The following is a 13,665-nucleotide window of genomic DNA, read 5'->3' on the forward strand; positions in this document are numbered from 1 at the left end:
CCCAAAAGTCCCAGGACTACTCCAGGCTTAATCATGGGTCACCAGATCTCAGGGACTGGACAGATGCTCACCCTGCCCGTTCCTACAACTTGGCAACTCAGCCTGGCCATCATTCTGCCTGTCTGCCTGGAATCTGCCGAAAGTCCCCAGAGCCCATTACCCCTTCCCAGTTCTTCTGACACTGCAACAGGAAGGTTTCCAACACCCACATGTTTAGCTCAGCCCTTGCAGGTTCCCACCTTGGTTAACAGACAGCCTCAGCCTCTCCCACCCTATCCCGGCTAAGGATAAGATGGCTATGCAAGGCCCTGTTTTAGGGGTGATTACAGAAGCACCCCTTTGTGTCAATGTCCCTGTCTAGGGTCTTAGGACAGAGGCTTAAGCGTGGACTGTGAATTCTAATGGTGTTTAGTGGGATCTTCCAGTCCTCGTTTCTCAAGACCTGCAGCAGTTCCTTCTGCTTGTGGATGCTGGTGTGTTTGTGTGTGTTTGTGTGGTGTGATGTGTTTGTGTGCACTTGCCAATTTTAATATTAACATGAGATTTTAGTCTTAAAGAGTTCTCATTTTATAACACAAAATCTTTTGGGTTTTTTTTTTTCCTTTTTTCTTTGTTAAGGAAAACGCAGTAATTAATGAGCTCTTGTTGAAAGAGTGAGCAAACAGAACCATCAATTTACAAAGTCACTAAATAAATAGTGCCATTTGTGATTTGGGCTTTTCAAAGAGCAAGTCTGCACTATCTGTAGGATTGTCTTCAAAATCAGGTTCTTAATACTGAAAGGGTTAAAAAGCTACTTGGTTATTTTCATGTCTTGTAATAGATGGCCCACAATACACCAGCAACCTGTCCTACAGTATGTAGGATCAGAAAACGTTATTTAAATGGGAGAAAAAGTGGAAGTATTGTCTATTGTAGCACATCAGTTTGGATGAAGTGGAAGTAAATCTTTCCCTAACCTTTTGGAAGATGAAAAGTTTAGTGACTACTATTTACACACTTTGAATATTTTATGTTTGAGTAGTCATCAGATTGTATATCCATTTCCAATCAATAAATATCAGGGCATCTGTGATATATAATGGTTAATATTTTAAGCTTTTCTATAACGGTGACTTTTTATAAAACTAATGTCATCAAAATGTCATTTAGAAGGTTTGAAAACAAAATCACAAGGGACAGCTTAACAGAAGTCCAACAATGAGTTTACAATTTTAAAAATGTATATTGTAAAAAAGATTCAATTATCACATAAAAAGTTATTTTTAAAATATACTTCTAGAGCATTAAAAAGAATCCTCACATTTTTGTTTTTATTTTTTATATACCATTAGCAGAAGATTACAGCTAACATTTTGTCTGTGGTGAATAGCTTTTTGTCTCACTTTATTTACTAGGTATTGGATATTTGTCAATGTCATTTCATATCTACAGAAAATTCTTATGCTCTATGGAGGTAGTGAATGTGTGTGTGTCTCTGCCGGAGGTCACATGACAGTCTCATCCTATTTGGTGGAGCAGCTTGACTTTTTTCCCCTTGCTTTTGGTGATGGTTGTGAGTGCAGAAGTTGATTGACAGATGCATGCCAGAAACCCCCAGTCTCCTTTTCAAAGACAACATATGATGGATTGCGATCTCCCAGCGCAGCAGGACACGGGGACCATGCAAGCTGTAATTGGTCAGGTATGGAGTCAGCCATTTCTCAACTCCCCCTTTTCCACAAGGGTCTCACCATATGATTCACATAATTCATATTTACTGTACCATCTTTCTATCTGTGTCTTCAGCTACCTGCCAGCGTAGTGCTGAAAGTGCGAAAGGCAAAAGGCGCCCATTAAATCTGGCTAGGAAAGCTGAGCTGGAAACTTCGGTGTGATGCTCGTAAAACAGAGACCAAAACAAAATCACCACCAAGAAATTCAAAGAGCATAGCAAATCTACGACTTGGGCTGAATAGGAAACAAACAAACAAACAAACAAACAAACTTTCATTTTGAGAATTTATTTTTTTTTCTACCTATATTGTGATCTCTGAAAGAAATAAAGTATGAGAAGGAAATAAAGTGCCATGCTTCCTAGGTAGTAGTTACAATTTTTTTTATAGTGCTATTCAATATTTTTATTTAGATTGTATTCTTCCCTATCCCCTCCACCCCCCACCGTCTGTATGGAAAATATAAGTACACAAATACAAGTGCCTTTACTTCAGTCCCGGTGGTGTGTAACTGAGCCTGGTAAATATAGTAGTAGCCCTTCGCCTCCTCTGCTGCAGAGGGGCAGGCTGCAAATTAAACACCGCCACAATCTGAAAGGTCCAGGTGGCCTGCCCGAGCTTCCTAATGCAATCCAGCACAGCAGCTTTAATAAACAGCTCTATTTAGTTCCTCCTCTCTGTATCCAGGGAGGTGAACTGGTCTGGGGCTCCTGTGATGAAATGCCAGAAGGATATCTCTCAGAGGCCTCACAAGCTGATCTTTAGAGCTGTGCTGTTCTGTCGTCTTTGTCTTCCAAATGGGTCAGTGAGTCCTGCTCTCTCTGTCCGGAGCTTTCTGTTAAATCGGTACTTTATGTTTGTGCTTAAATGTTTGCGTCGGAAGCTAAATGAGAGGAGGAAAGGATCATTGTCTTTTCATTTGCCTTCTGATAACCGGAGTGCTGAAAGGAATGACGGTGCCCCGCTGGAGGGAGGGTGATGGGGGTGGGGTACGCAAAAAAAAGGAATACACAGTTTTTCTTTGAAATGTGCTTTGTTTTAAATTTTTTTCTAAGTTCTCTATGCTTGCTTAAGAACTGTTAACTGGTAAATCAGAATGTGACTACGAATATTTATGAACTCTAAAAAGTTTTGGGTTTTTTTTTTTTTTTTTTTTGCACACTTTCCACTGTCAAGGTGAAGACATAAAATGTGTTTGCTGTATGTTAATTGCATGGTAGTTATATACCTTCTTACTCCGTTTTCGACCAAATTATAGAGAGGCACTTCAGGAGTCTGATGGTACATAGCTTATTAACACCAGCATGCCTCATAATGCATTTCTAGATGGAAAATGTCAGATACGTAATACCATATTTCCACATGCTCACATTATTTTAAAAGAAGTACATGTTTGCTTGAACAGAAAAAAAATTCTTTTAAACTTTGAGGTTGTTTTTTTATTCTGTTGGCATGTTATAAAGTGAAGGCTGTGTTCATATATTTGTCAGGAGAAAATATGCAACTAATTCTATATACTGCCAAGACCTGCTGTACTGTAAGTATGTGCTAGTGGAAAAGTGTATCAATTGGAGCCCAAATAATTTTGTAGTGGGGAATTAAGTATAGATCTGCTAAAGGAGATGAGGTTTTTATGTATGATTAAAATGTGAACCCATGACAGCTGTCTTATTCTGTTTAATAAAACTTTTCTTCAGTTGCCATATACTGTTTCTCCATGAAATAGTTATGGTGCATAGTACTGGGCAAAATTACTCTGGTTTGCTTTTGTATATGTTTCCAGTGGAAAAAGAGAAAGAACATTTTTAGTTTGTTCTTTAAGATTTTTTTTTATTGGAAATCAATTGGAAATGTGTATACTTCTAAAAGGCCCCATCATGAACCCTTAAGGATGAACTAGTGTATATTTTACAAATGCAAAACTTCTTATTTGTCAAGGTTAAGTACTTGTGATTCTGCCTTAGCTCTGTCTCTGTCTTGCATGCACACTAGGAATCTCCTAAGGTCCATGTCCAGAAAGCACACTAATGCTAATGAGTTATTATTACTTTGTAAATAGTTGCATCCAAAGATCTGCATTTTCAGGCACTACATTTCAAAAATTATTTGTTTTTTAAAAAACTCATGCTTATTGTGAAGATAGGTGTGACAGAAGCAGTTATTTTGAAGATTGAAAGAATTTCAGTACTTAAAGGCACACACTGAAATGCTCATTTCTTTAATTTGAAATTGAAGCACTATTTAAATGGAGAGGGAAATACCTTACAGTTTTTTATATATACCAAAGAAGTCTAAATTGACTCATGTTTATAAAGACAAATATTAAAATGGTCAACACTTGAAATGGATTCATTTTAACTATTACGGCACAGATGGGAATGTTTCTTCAACTGATTGTTTGTAACATAAGGAAAAGAAAAGGGGGAAATTACTTTGCAGTTCCTCATAGACAGAAAAGGGGGCTTTGTTTTCAAGCCCTTGACTAAATACCCTCCAAAACATACTCCGCAGGTGTGGACAGTCCCACTTGATAATGCAAAATGTTTGCTGCTGCTTCTTCTAGAATGTGTGTTGGGGTATTTATTTTTGTCCCCCCCCTCCTGTTTTGATTCTTGTATCTAAATGGCTTTAGCTGGGAGAAGCAAACAAACATTTCCGAGCTATGTTTTCCATTCAAAAATATTGAAAGGTTTCTATGAAATGTGGTCAGTATTGCTTTCCTTTTTCATTCAGCTCTTGGATCAAATACATATGGTCATTTCAACTGGAGGGAAGATCAGACCTTTCTGCATTACTGGGCATGATCTAGCTTGGGAGAGTTCTGGCTTCACACAGCAGATATTGCTCATATATGCCTCTCCCTCAGGATTTTCCCTCCCTCAAGCAAGCAATTAAGCAGTCTAGACTTGGAAGAACAAGCTCTCTGCCTAGTATATCAAGACCAAGAAACTCGATTCATTCATACAATTTTTAGAAATCAAATCAGATTTTTGATAGTAATTATCTAGAGTAAGCTCCCTAAACCCTTGTTCCAAACAACGGATTGTTATCCTTCAAATAATTTCAAATTAAATTCAAGCTCAGCAGTTAAGAAGGATTTGACTTGTGGGATTGAATTATCATTTAAAAACAAAGACTTAAATATCCACCTCTCAACGTCTTTTCTCTTTTGTAAACGTATGATTATGAGTGACAGGTTAGTCCATTACAATTGCAGACTGTTTTTACTGTTTTGTTTTCTGTTCATCTCATGGAGACAGGTCATTACGTCTAACACTCCTTCTGGCACTTTGTTCCCCAGAAAAACTGGGAGGTCTACTATCCAGATTGTGCAGCCCTAAGGATCTGGGCTGGCAGCACAAGTCTATACACTATTGTGCAAATATTATCAATAGATGATGTTAAATTATGTACTAAAAACAACAGGCAAGGCAAATTAGATTTTGTAAAAAGTGTTTATTAAGCATATTTAAGAGTTTGCCTGTGATGGGAGGGAAATAACTGGGTCGTGGGTGCGATTCTAAAGGAAATTGCTAGAATATAGAGTAATGGAAATCACCAACTAGTCTATATTCCCACAGTATTGGAAAGGTTTTCAAAAGCATTTGCAGTTTTATTCCCCTATAAAATAGATCTTATTTTCAAGTAGATTTATACAATGTACAGTGTGTCACAGTTGTCTATTAGAAGCCCATGTTAATGGTTCAGAGAGGCTGTTGTCACTGTGTGTCCTGAATTTGACTGGTGGCAGTACATATTCTCTCACTTCTACTTTTTGGTGTTAAAACCAGTAGAAGTCATGTTTCAGTTTCAAAGCAATTGAAATATAGATTAATCTGCTTACCTGAAATACATTCAAGCTGATATGAGGTGGAGGTTGATTAGGGAAAGGATGCTAGTCTCAAGTTAACGACAGGCGTGTTGTCATCAGTCTACTTGGATTGACCTTCATGCCAAATATATACCATTTAAACATTGGGGCTTACTTAACACATGCCAAATATGACTTCCATATACTTTAGTGACAGTCACTTGGATCTGAATGACATTTTTTGAAACTGATAAATTGCTTCAGTAAATGTATACATCTCGGGATGTGAAATGATAATTGCTCAAATATAATACACTTCCCATGGTGCTATAGGTGGTTAGTGTGATAGCAAAATACAACTTAATGAAAGATTTTCTTCAGGTATAGAATGGAGCTAGAGTCACTAAGATTGAACTTGTCATATGTCTTTATTACTGATACCAAACGCTTCATTAGACACTAATTTAGAAGCCAGTCTAATGTTGCGTAGGTGATTCTTGTCTGGTAGTCTTAATTTTTATTGTCTTTTCAATATTTTAAAATTGAAGTGGGCATGTAAACTATGAAGTCATTTTATCAGTGCAGTGATAATATGTGAAATAAGCATGTGAAAGAAAGTTTGTCTGTGGTGAGCTTCCCGTTAAATCCTGAGTGCTAGCTGAAGGTGAGGGAAAGAAGTCGTTTTCCCACTGACTTGCCTTGCTGTGCAAACTGCACATTAGCAAGCAGCTTCAAGTATCTTTTTCTCTTTGACATCAAAACTAGCTTTGGACATATCTGCAAATGTGGAAAAAGACACCGCTTTTCAACTGCATTATGTTGTTTAAGCATTTGCTTTTTCATAATATTTGAAACAGCAGAAAATAAAGTTGGAAATAAAATACAAAGATAAAAGCAGAAGGCATATAGAAAAGTAAATATTGGTCATAAATTGAGTATACATAGAAAATATAAATTATACTACTTTTAATTTGCATTTGTGATTTAAAAAAAACTGATTAGCTGTTCTAAATAGAAACTGAAGCCAGTGTAACAGTTTTCTTTTCCTCTGTCTCTCATTTTTTTTCTCCCTCCCACTCCCCTTCTTTCTTCCTCCTTTAAGAAATTTAATGTATTGCAGTGGAATAAATGGCCAAGTCAGGTCTTGTTTTCCTGAACACGTGGAAACAGCCCTTCTAAGCCATACTGCCTTGAGCTCTTCTGAGATTACACTGAAGACTGTATCAGTGTTTCTCCTTGTGCATCTCTTCTGAGTCTCACTTTGAGGATGCTATTTAGAGGAAGGCAGCAGCATCACATTTTAGGAAGGGTCCATTTCTCTTTCCATCATTTTCTTATTCTTCTGCTCCCACAGAGTGAGTCAGTGATGGCGAAAATTGTTTAGTTTTTACCTGGTAACTTCACTTCCTGGGTTAACGTAAGCTTGTGCTAATTTTATTTATCTTATGCATAAATGACCATATTGTTATATCAGAGCTAATATTTTGCAAGTAAAAAAAAATCCCACAAATAAATAACAACTACAAGACAACTGAAAGCATCCTTGATTATTTATGTTAAAGAAAAATTTCTAGATTTGCTTAAGGTAGTAAAATACTTTATTCTTCCACCCAGCTGGTCTTTGGAAAATAGCTTTTGATTTTTCACTAGCTTTAAGTCTCTCATGATAAGAAGGACTCCTTCTTCACCAGACAGCTTAGCTGTTGATACTGGGTTCAGATTCCAGTGAACTGCAACACCACTGCCTTTGGTAGCCCTTTTCTAAGTAAAGGATCTGGGGTGGGGGGCAAAGAATCAGCAGAATAAATTTTACTAACCTATTTTGAGGGGTAGGTTGCTCCCAGGCAAAGATGTACCCATATAATCACCAGCTCTCCATTCCTGGGATCAAAGATACACAAAAATGTGCAAACACCTATAAGAAGGATAATTCACTCAGATCATTGCTCTGGGATCCTGCTCTTTTCTCTCACTGTCTTATGCCTGTCAGCCATTCATCTATTTTCCACTGTGATCCAGAGTCAGAGTAAAGAGTAGGAAATGAACAGTGAAACTTGGTGGGCTGCCTAGGCAGGAAGGACCCTGGAAGGAGAGACAAGGGCTCAAGAGCAGCAAACAAACCCACCAATGCATCTGCTTCCCTGGTGTTTTTTGTTATCTCATAATTTTGCTTCAGCTGACTTTGTAATTGAAATCATATATAGTGAAAACAACTTTAGACAAATCAAATCTCCAAAGGGAGATTAAAGGAGAAAAGCTCCCTGTGTGTCACTGTCATATGTGAATTTCAGAATTAAAGAACACTGTCAGACATCCTTGGAGCATTTTTACAAGAGTTTACCAGTGAGCTAAAGCTCTGAAATAGCAACTTACCACAGTAGGTGTTTCGGGGACTTAGTTTAGTGTCAATGTTGCTTTTACATGAATATTTAGAAACTATTTTAAGAAGAAAACATGGAGAGCAGAAAGAGGATGGGATGGGGTTGGGGGGGAGAAACAGAAGAGGACAGGAGGGTGTAGGAACTGGGATTGATATGTAAAACAAGCTTGTTTCTAATTTATTATATATATGTATACATACACATACATATATACATATATATATATATATATATATATATATAGAGAGAGAGAGAGAGAGAGAGAGAGAGAGAGACAGAGAGAGACTCAAACAGGTATATTTTTTAAAAGCTTAGATGTCCCTTAAAAGGAAGATTTTTTAGCACTCATCAGAACTCAGGCAAATTCCCCTAGAGAGAACAAAGTGCATCACTTATAGAGAGCTTAAATTTCCTTTTTAATTTTAAGAGGTTTCAATACAGAATTCACACCCATGGTTTTTAAACAAAATCCATTAGTTCCAAAAGAGAGAAGCAACCCTATATAGAAACAGAAGCTCTGTATCTCTAAAAGTGAAGGCCAGCATGGACAGGATGGAAAAAGACACAAAAAGCTAGCACAGCAGGACAAATGGCTCTGACAGAGCTTGTTAATTTTGTAAGCCTTACACAACACAAGAACATAAGACTCTTTCAACCTCTCCTCCAAAAGGTTGAGGGTTGGGACAAATGTAAAATGCTGCTTAATGTGCACAAGTAAAGCCAAGAACATCAAACTCATTTCACTTAGTGTCAGTCCTGAGGATTCATCATTACGGTCTGGCCAACTGTGGTCTCTGGGCTGAAACAATTTTATCCATTTTTTTTTTTTTTAAAAAACAGAATGTTCCAGCTTGGATCTTATATCCTTAGGGTTACAATATTGAATTCTGAATTGGGAAACTTAATCTTGCAGCCAGATTTGACAAGATGCTGGTTGAATGGAAGGCACAAGTGATGATTGGGGGGTGAAGTGCCCCAGGTCAGAATTTGGGAAAAATAGGAGGTTTTATAAAATTTTGCTGCAATGTAAAAACCCCAAATTTGAACTTTTCTATTTTTTTTTTTTATGTATAGGAGGGGTTCAGAATCTTAAAAGTAGATGCTTGCTGCTGCATTCATTTTCTCAGTTTCAACATGTTCTTTAATAGAATGAACTTTATATATTCTTGGATTTCTTTCTTAGCACATTTCTGATGCTGCTAATTCGAAAGATGTGGGAACAAAGGAAAACTGTGCTTAAATCTAAAATAATCATATTTGTTCTGTGGTAGAAAATTAATAGTATTTTCAAGAGATAAAATTATGATTTATTTATGGAAAATGTGTGTGTGTGTGAACATGTTTAGATTTTAAAGGTAAGGATGAAAACAGGTCAATTTGGTAATCCAGTTACCACAGTCACAAGTACATGCACACACATGCATGAACACATGAACATATGAACACATACTTGTGCGCACAGTTGCATCACACACATTAAGGATTTTAAAAATGCTTGATTATTTAACTTCTAATTATCTGAAGGTGTTTAAAATCTGTTTTAAATTTAATATATACAGAAACTATGTTAGGTACGTACTATAAAACACTCTTTTCAACTACGTTGTTGAGAACACCTTGCAAGATTTTCAAGTTAAAATTTGAGCACACTGGTTATTAGAAGCAAAAGATGATGACTGTCCCACTCCCTCATAAAATTGTGTTTGTCTTTCAATACATTTCCATCATGTAGCTACTTCCTATGAGTGCTGAATCATACAAGCTGGGATTGTTTTACCCTAAACAGAAAGAGAGGAAAGCATCACAGAGATGAACACTGTTTAGATATGCACTCAATTGAGATGAGCTAGCTACCTAGTGCACTTAAGAAATTATAAAATAAAGCATAATTTGGGGAAATAATTTCAATAAGACACAACAATACAAATTGGAAAGCAAAATACCCTTTATTTCCCTCTCTGAAAACTAATGTTCATTAACAATTTCTTATCTATCGTTCCAGAAAGTTTCCATGTATACATACACATAGAGAGTATTTATGCCACCCGAGTACATTCATATTTTGCATTATATTTGTTATAAGTTCTATAACTTACTGCATATATTTATAAGCATATCTTGAATGCCACATGTTACTTAAAAATAGATCTGCATTTAAAAAAAAAAAGACAAGGTCTCCTGGAACTCTTGTAATCAACTGATACTCTTGACTCCCAAAAACCTGGGTCCACAGGCATGTGCCACCAAGCCTGACTCTAAATCTATATCCTTTTCTTAATATTCCATTTTCTGAGCACCAATTATTTAAAAATGAGTCCTGTTATCAATTAGTCTAAACAATGTGTTCCAGAATCTTCTAAGTGGGGGTTTGTTTTCCCAAAATAACTCACATATGGCCCTTCATAAGAGATGATGTGTTAGTTAGGGTTGCTATTCCTATGATGAAATACCATGACCAAAATCAAGTTGGGGAGGAAAGGGTTTATTTCGCTTCCAGTTGTGCAACAGTGTTCATCACTGAAGGAAGTCAGAACAGGATCTCAAATGGAAGGACTCTGGAGGTAGGAGCTGATGCAGAGGAGTTCTGCTGACTGGCTTGCTCAGCCTGCTTTCTTATAGAACCCAGGACCATCAGTCCATGGATGGTCTGGGCCCTCCCCCATCAATCCCAAATTAGGACAACACACTACAGCTGGACCTTATGGAGGCATTTTCTTAATTAAGGTTTTCTCTTTTCAGATAATTACAGTTTTCAAGTTGACATTAGTCCAGCCAGCACAGACCCCTTTTCAATTTGACACATGAATAAATCTTCTTTAAATCACACTTTTTGTTTTATTCTGTTTTCTGTTTGTTTGTTTGTTTGTTTGTTTGTTGAGGCAGGGTTTCACTGTGCTGTCCTGAAACTAGCTCTGTAGACCAAGTTGGCCTTGAACTCACAGAGTTCTGCCAGCCTCTGCCTCCCAAGTGCTGGGATTAAAAGTATGAACTACCATAGTTCAGCCACCTTTCCTTTCTTATTCCCACAGTCTTACAAATTCAAACACATTAAAATTTCAGTCTTTTTTTTAAAACATTCAATTTCTCTAAAAATCCAAAATCTCTTTTCAAAGTTCCAAGTCTTTCAACTGTTGCTCCTGTAAAAAACAAAATTAAATTAAGTATCTTCAAGAGGGAAGGACCAGGACACAGTCACAATCTGAACCAAGCAAAACCAAACTGTCACATTATAAATAACTCAATGTCCAATTATTTGGGATTTACTTACCACCTTCTGGCTTCTCCCAGTAGCTTGGGTCACTCCCCTAGCTCTGCCCCTGCAGCACACACAGCCTTTTTTCTAGGCTCTGGCCAGCTCCGCTCCACTGCTTCTGCTGTTCTTAAAAAGAAGGAAATGTACTTAAGAAAATGCCTCCAGAAAATGCCACTGTAAGGTAGTTTCTTAATTAGTGAGTGATGGGGGGAGGGCTCAGCCCATTGTGGGTGGTTCCATCCCTGGGTTGGAGACTCTGTGTTCTATAAGAAAGCAGACTGAGCAAGCCAGTAAACAGCACCCCTCCATTGCCTCTGCCTTAGCTTCTGCTCCCTGGTTGCTGGCCTGTTTGTGTTCCTGTCCTGACTTCCTTTGGGATGTGTGAGTGTGTAAGTCATATAAACCCTTTCCTCACCAACTTGCTTTTGTTTATGATGTTACAGCAATAGCAACCCTAATAAAGACAGATGATAAAGTATAATGTTAAAAATGAAAGAGATTAATGGCATTGTGAAAGATATTTGTCATTTACAGGTAGAACACCCCAGTCAATTAAGACAGCAATAAAGATCACAATATTGTATGTAGTAATAAAGAAGGGAGAACAAGAAAGTTATATAAGGAGCCAGTCCTCAGTCAGATATGTAATGACTTTAAAACCAAGGCAGCCATTCAGCTGATCACAGTGTGTGTCTTACACCCTGACATGTGCCTCGCTGCTCCCAAGTAAGATAATTGTCACAGGAGTGTTACCAGTGTATGACAAAGTTAGTATACTTATATTAGTGAGCAGGAAGCAACAAGGCATTCATGGTAACGACTGCCAGTTAGATTCATATTCTCTATATTTCATATTATATCAGACCAATCTTTCACCTCTGATATACACATTTCATAATGCATTTGAGAGAAGACTGAACCAAAAAATGATCAGAATTATCTTTTGAATTTTACTAACTTGGTGTTTTGATAAGGTAGGCAAAAGGTCTGCTACTTGAATACTTAGGACAATGTGCTAGGAGTTACAGTTTACATTTCTTTTAGGATATCTGTGATTGTGGATCTTAATCATACATTATTTCATGTATATGTAAAGGAAAATTAATTGGGAGACAATGAAATCTTTTTCAGGGGAAGGGGACACTGGGAGCTACTCATGACAGCTTTTTCTGCAGAGATTTATGGAAATTGATTTTCTGACCTGCCCATTGGAGAAATATACAATTTCCCCTTCTCTGTTCTCACCCAGATTCTAGGATAGATAGTCTGGATTTCACATAGCCACCTTCACCTGTGAGTATCAGAGCAGTTTGTTGCCTCCTCAAGCTCAGAACAGGCTCTCAATAACAGGTCACAACATTGGCCTTGACACAGTTGGCAGCCATACTTCCACTTCCAGAATCCACTTCTCAACTTGTGGAAAAAGAACCCAGCCCTGAGCATTTGACCTCTCTTATAACCATATTGCCATGTGAGTGGAAGAAGTGAAATTTGAGTCCAGCTGTTCTTTCTGAAGTTTCATGGTTACTCTCTTTTTTTTTTTGGTCTTAACTCTGGCTGCCACAAAAACAACCAGGGAAAGGCTTTAAAGTCTATTGACTACAAGCAAGGCCTGCTCTAGAAAGTTTCACTTGGTTTCTCTGAGTGGTCATTGCATAAAACTGGCATCTGTTCCAAAGCTTTGCAAATCTTGTATGTGTGGTAGTGTGTTTGCTTCACTTATGCAAGTATCTGTGTTCAATCCTGAGCATTAAGCAATAAATAAAGCTTTATAGGCAATTGTGATAGAAATTTAAGGCAACTAAGATTAAATAATTCTCTCTCTCTCTCTCTCTCTCTGTGTGTGTGTGTGTGTGTGTGTGTGTGTGTGTGTGTCTTTCAGGGAGAGCCTTGAATATTGTGTTGAATATATAAAATAATACAATAACATCAGTCATCCAGAGAAAGGTCTGTACTACCTTCCTAGAACCCACTTTGGAAAGCTTACAACTACCTATAACTCCAAATCCAGAGGAGCCAATGCCCTCTTCTGGCCTCTGTGAGCACTTGCACACATACAGCATACTCTCACGGGCAGGCACACACATGTATGCACACACACCCCTTTAGAAAACAACAGAAAAGTGCTAAATATTCAGCTGTCTCAAATGGAATGCACTAATGATAACCCATGAATTAATGAGAACTTGGTAGATGTTAGACACTATGCAAATATGGTTTCATCCTTACAGGAAGTCTGTGAGATAAATGCATGTAACCTGGTTTTCCTGACCAGGAAGTTGAGCCTAGACGACAGTCACAAGTAGACAGTAAGTGGCAGTTAGAATTTGTTATAAGAATGTTGGTGACAAAGTTGCTAAACCTTAATTGCACACAAAGCCACAAAATGAAAATGTGGCCTTAAGTGCTGCCCATGAGAAGTATAATTGCTAATATATACTTAGTTTATGCAATAATTGTGGTCCTTATTGTTATCATTAAGAATCATGGTAATGTGATATCATT

The 13,665-nt window shown here is 37.5% G+C and overlaps 1 protein-coding gene across 1 annotated transcript in view; it reads left to right on the forward strand.

Annotated features, from left to right (window-relative positions):
- Positions 1-1,536: 1,536 nt before the first annotated feature.
- Positions 1,537-13,665, forward strand: part of LOC127229615 (POU domain, class 6, transcription factor 2-like) — a 215,265-nt gene continuing 203,136 nt past the window's right edge. Inside the window, exon 1 of the mRNA XM_051194690.1 lies at positions 1,537-1,684. Coding sequence (XP_051050647.1) covers positions 1,580-1,684 — 105 coding nt within the window. The 5' untranslated portion in view covers positions 1,537-1,579. The remainder of the gene's footprint in view (positions 1,685-13,665) is intronic.

This window comes from Phodopus roborovskii, unplaced genomic scaffold (assembly GCF_943737965.1).
Source record: "Phodopus roborovskii unplaced genomic scaffold, PHOROB, whole genome shotgun sequence".
Classification (NCBI taxonomy): domain Eukaryota; kingdom Metazoa; phylum Chordata; class Mammalia; order Rodentia; family Cricetidae; genus Phodopus; species Phodopus roborovskii.